At 42.2% G+C, this 4,446-nt stretch overlaps 1 protein-coding gene across 1 annotated transcript; it reads left to right on the top strand.

Annotated features, from left to right (window-relative positions):
• The first annotated feature begins 925 nt into the window (after positions 1–925).
• On the top strand, positions 926–3,639 carry LOC118766550 (bromodomain-containing protein DDB_G0280777-like). Its single transcript, XM_036509960.1, is given in 2 exon segments — positions 926–2,590; positions 2,592–3,639. Coding segments are annotated over 2 exon segments (2,079 nt in total). The 5' UTR covers positions 926–1,057; the 3' UTR covers positions 3,138–3,639.
• The last annotated feature ends 807 nt before the right edge of the window (positions 3,640–4,446 follow it).

Here is a 4,446-nt window from a genome sequence, read left to right as displayed (position 1 = left end):
TTTGTGATAGTTTCTTGGACTTACACCACCACCGCCACCACTGACATTCAACAAACCCATACAATCATCGTGTTAGCGCTGTATATGAATGTATATACACCCGTCTATATATACGCGTGTATGTAGAGCAGACAGAGAAACAAAATACTTAACAACAACAAATACAACATCTAAGCAGAAAGACTGAAAAAAAAAGATTGTGGGGACATTTGTAAAAAAAAGGGGGTTGAAAAATTGTAAAAACCTGTTTTCAAAAGTATTTTATTTAAAATTTATCTTTAAAAAACAATCACAAAAATGGTGATGTATTTGAATAAAGAGGTTTTACTGGGGCCAGTTTCCTGCGTCGATATGACAGGAGCTAGCGTGAAATTAGAACCTGCAATCTCTGACATTGTTTCTCTTTCCGTTCCCTCCTCAACTCACAGTATGCTTACTACTACTACAACTACTATTGGCGCCATTACCACTGCTACGACTACAACTACTACAGCTGATTTTTCTCTCTCTGGAGTTCTTGATGTGATTGATAATGTTGATGTTAAGGTCTCGTCAGGTTTTTCCTGGAGCAACCCTGGAGCTCTATCCTCAGTCATCCACTCACCGTCGTCGGTTCAATCCCCGACCTTATCGCCCGAAAGCCCCACGACGAACGCATTTCATGTCGATGACCACCTCCTCTACAACCACAGTCAACACCAATACCAAAACAGCCACCACCGCTACCAGCCCCTCTATCCACGGCCGGAGAAGAGCATGGAATTAAGTACAGTTGTCGACAGCCCATTGTCTGTGTCGACACCATCTTCGCCCTCCTCCTCCTCCTCCTCCTCCCCCTCCTCATCATCATTCATCATCATCATCATCATCATTAATATCATCTCCTTATTCATCTTCGTCGCTGTCATTTTCTCCTCTTTATACCGGCGACCACAAAGTGCCCGCGTTAAAATCGAACCTGCAACAGTTATTACCACAAAACCAACCGCAAAATGAACGACAGCCTGAGTCTCAGCTTCAGCAAGAGTCGAAACCGCAACCTCAGCAACAACCGGATATGAAGGCAGCCGTAGCATGTCCGGTTTTGTTACCCACCTCCGGGGCACAGTGCAAGGATACTGTCGTGCCAACGAACTCTATTAACACAACTGCAGAAGCAACAACAACAACAGCATCATCATCATCATCATCATCATCATCATCATCATTAGCAGCACCAAGAACAAAAGCAACAACAAGGAGAAAAATAACGGAAATGACAAAAGCAACGAGACCACCGATAATATCACGATCACCACCAACATCATCATCATCATCATTATCGTCCTCTTCACCGTTAACGTCTCGTGCATCTCCATCATCATCATCATCACCACCATCGTCAATACCAATAATATCCTCGTCAACTGATTCCGTTGACGTGTTGAAAAGAAAACAAGTAAGTCCGGAAAAAAACTGCGGTGCGAAGCGACGTAACGGACCCACGGCAAAGAAAAAGCGTTACACCAAGTCACGGATTCGAAACTGTAACCCTTTGATTGTGATGAAAATCAAGAGAAACAGACGAATGAAAGCCAACGACCGAGAACGTTCTCGAATGCACAGCTTAAACGATGCTTTGGATTGTCTTCGAGAAGTTCTACCAAATTATTCAGACGAAGGGAAATTGACCAAAATTGAAACGCTGCGTTTCGCCCACAATTACATCTGGACCCTGAGTGAAGCCCTTAAATTGATGGACACCGCTGAAAGTAAAGGGGAGTTTGGTGACATCCCCGAAAAGCTGGCCACCCTGGGTTTGTTTGCACGTCTTTCACAACATAAACACCACCACCATTATCATCATCATCACCACCACCGACAACAACTGCAACAACATCCACTACAACTACAGCCTCAGCCACAGCAACAACCGTTGCTGCAGAGACCACAACCACCTCAACAACAACAAGTAGTATTACAACAGCAGTCATTACAACTGCAACCTAAGCTACAACCAACGCAACCACAACAACCGCTACCACGTCTATTACCACCATTAGTACCGCCACCAGCACAACAATTGCCACTATCACAACTACTACCGACACCAACGCCAACGCCACCACCACCACCACATCAACAACAACAACAACAGGTCTTACTTGCAAACGAAATAGAAATGGAAGAAGACGACGAAAATGATGTTGTTAAGAGTGAGAATGATGATGATGATGATGGTGATGATGATGATGATGAGGAGGATGATGATGATGATGATGATGATGATGATGATGATGATGATGATGATGAATCAGACCGGTTACTTAAACGGGTGACCGATACCAGTTTTCTTCAAGACTTTCTCATGTCGCAGGAGAACGAACCAGTCACGACTTCCGGTTATCGCCAGGAACCGAACCGCTTCCGTCATCATCACCATCATCATCACCACCACCATCACCACCGCCGCCTCCTTCGCCGCGAAGCCAATAACTACAACGACGGGGATGCTGTCGCCAATAGCAACGGGAATAGCTCCTCTCTCTACGCGCCAGGGATATACGGTGACTATGGCAACAAAATTCACGCTATTAATAACAACAACCAACAGTGATATGGAAGTGACCAGCAGCAGCAGTGGCGGTGGTAGTAGAAGTGGTTGTTGCTGCAGCAGCAGCAGTAGCAGTGGTTGTGGAGGTTGTAGTTGTTGCATCAGTAACAGCAGTGATAGTGGTAGCAGTAGCAGTACTAGCAGCAGCAACAGTCGTAGTAGAAGTAGTAGTGTTAGTAGTGGTGGTAGCAATGACAATCTCGCCGATAGCGCCACCGGGGTTCGATCGTCTAACGGCACCAACAGCCCTTCCGCCCCCGTCCACGACCGTCGCCATCGCCGCAACCATCATCACCACCACCACCACCACCATCATCATCCTTACCAACTGCCACAACACCAGTATCATCAGCATCAACATCAACCTAAACAGCAACTCACCAAACAGCCCCAACACCACCACCTCTATTTCCAACAACAACAACATCAGCTGACGGTGGAACCGGAGCAGAATGAAAGCCTTCACTTCTCCACAGATTTCTCGACGCCAAAACCGAACTTTGACGTTCAAGATGACCATTTCGTCGAACTCACAAAGTTATGATGACAACAATAATAACAATAATGATAACAATAAAGCAACGACGATGACTACAGAGCGACAGCCTCTACGTGGTTGTTTGATTTGCTAGCGATAACAGCCAAATCTTCCTCAAATTGCTGCCGTCTTTAAATTAAAAAAAAAATAAATTGAAAGAGGACACTTTCGGACAATGTAGTCCTAGATACACCATGGCTGAACCAACGATGGGACGTGATGACCACAGGTGGAAGGCCTTTGATTCTACGTAAGCCTGCTCAATCAGCGTCGGCCCGGGCTAAACAGCTACAAGAAAACAAAAACAAAAAAAAACAGTTAAGAGAATTAATCGTAATTGCAATGTGATAATGAAGACGAAAAGTCATTAAGAAAGAAACACCACGTGACCAAAATGTTTCGGAATAACGAAGTGACTGGATAGACACCCACAGTATATTACTGGTAACGATTTAATCGCCTTGTGCCAATGTAATATAAACTCTTTGTGCCAATGTAAAAAAAAAAATCCAACAAAAACCGTATATGCACCAATACAGAGCTCCAGCATGGGCTCGATCAGCACCACTAAACCAACACACACACATCATATTTGATGATTTTGGATTATCTCAAGAATTTTTGTTAATTTAGAAATCAACTTTTTTTTTTTGCAACTTACGCAAACGATTTATTAGAAAGTATCTATGGTGGCCTTGAATTACTGTAAAAACTTCTATTAATAAAACAGCCAAGAAAGCTAGGCTTATGATTACATAAGAGGACTCAACTAAGATAGCACTAGGAAGCGACCATGTGACAAGGACTATGGTGGCCTTGAAGTATCATTGCAATGAATATTTCATGCGTCATAATAAAATTGTAAAAGCAGTCAAAACGAATTATATATATATACACTCATATATATATATATACACATATATATACACACATACATGCATATATATATTTACACATATATGTATGTATGTATGTTCACATAGGTACCCAGGAACAAAGCAAACGGACCCTCATTCTTCAAATTGAATCAATATTTTGGAATTAACATATACTCATCGTCACACGTGTGTATATAGCATGTACACACGTATGTGCATACAAACTAATTACACATATGTATACATATATACACACGTGTCATGATTATATTGTGAAATACAACCATGAACGCCATCGCTATTTCATTTATTTATTTAATTTCCATCATCATCATCATCATCATCATCATCATCATATCATCATCATCATCATCATCATTATTTTTATTATTTGTAAATCATAAAATGCTTGAAAGCTATCATTATAAGAACTGAGT

The sequence above is a fragment of the Octopus sinensis genome, linkage group LG16, assembly GCF_006345805.1.
Source record: "Octopus sinensis linkage group LG16, ASM634580v1, whole genome shotgun sequence".
Taxonomy (NCBI): Eukaryota; Metazoa; Mollusca; class Cephalopoda; order Octopoda; family Octopodidae; genus Octopus; species Octopus sinensis.
The sequence above is the reverse complement of the archived record's forward strand: the minus strand, read 5'-3'. Positions and strand labels throughout refer to the sequence as shown.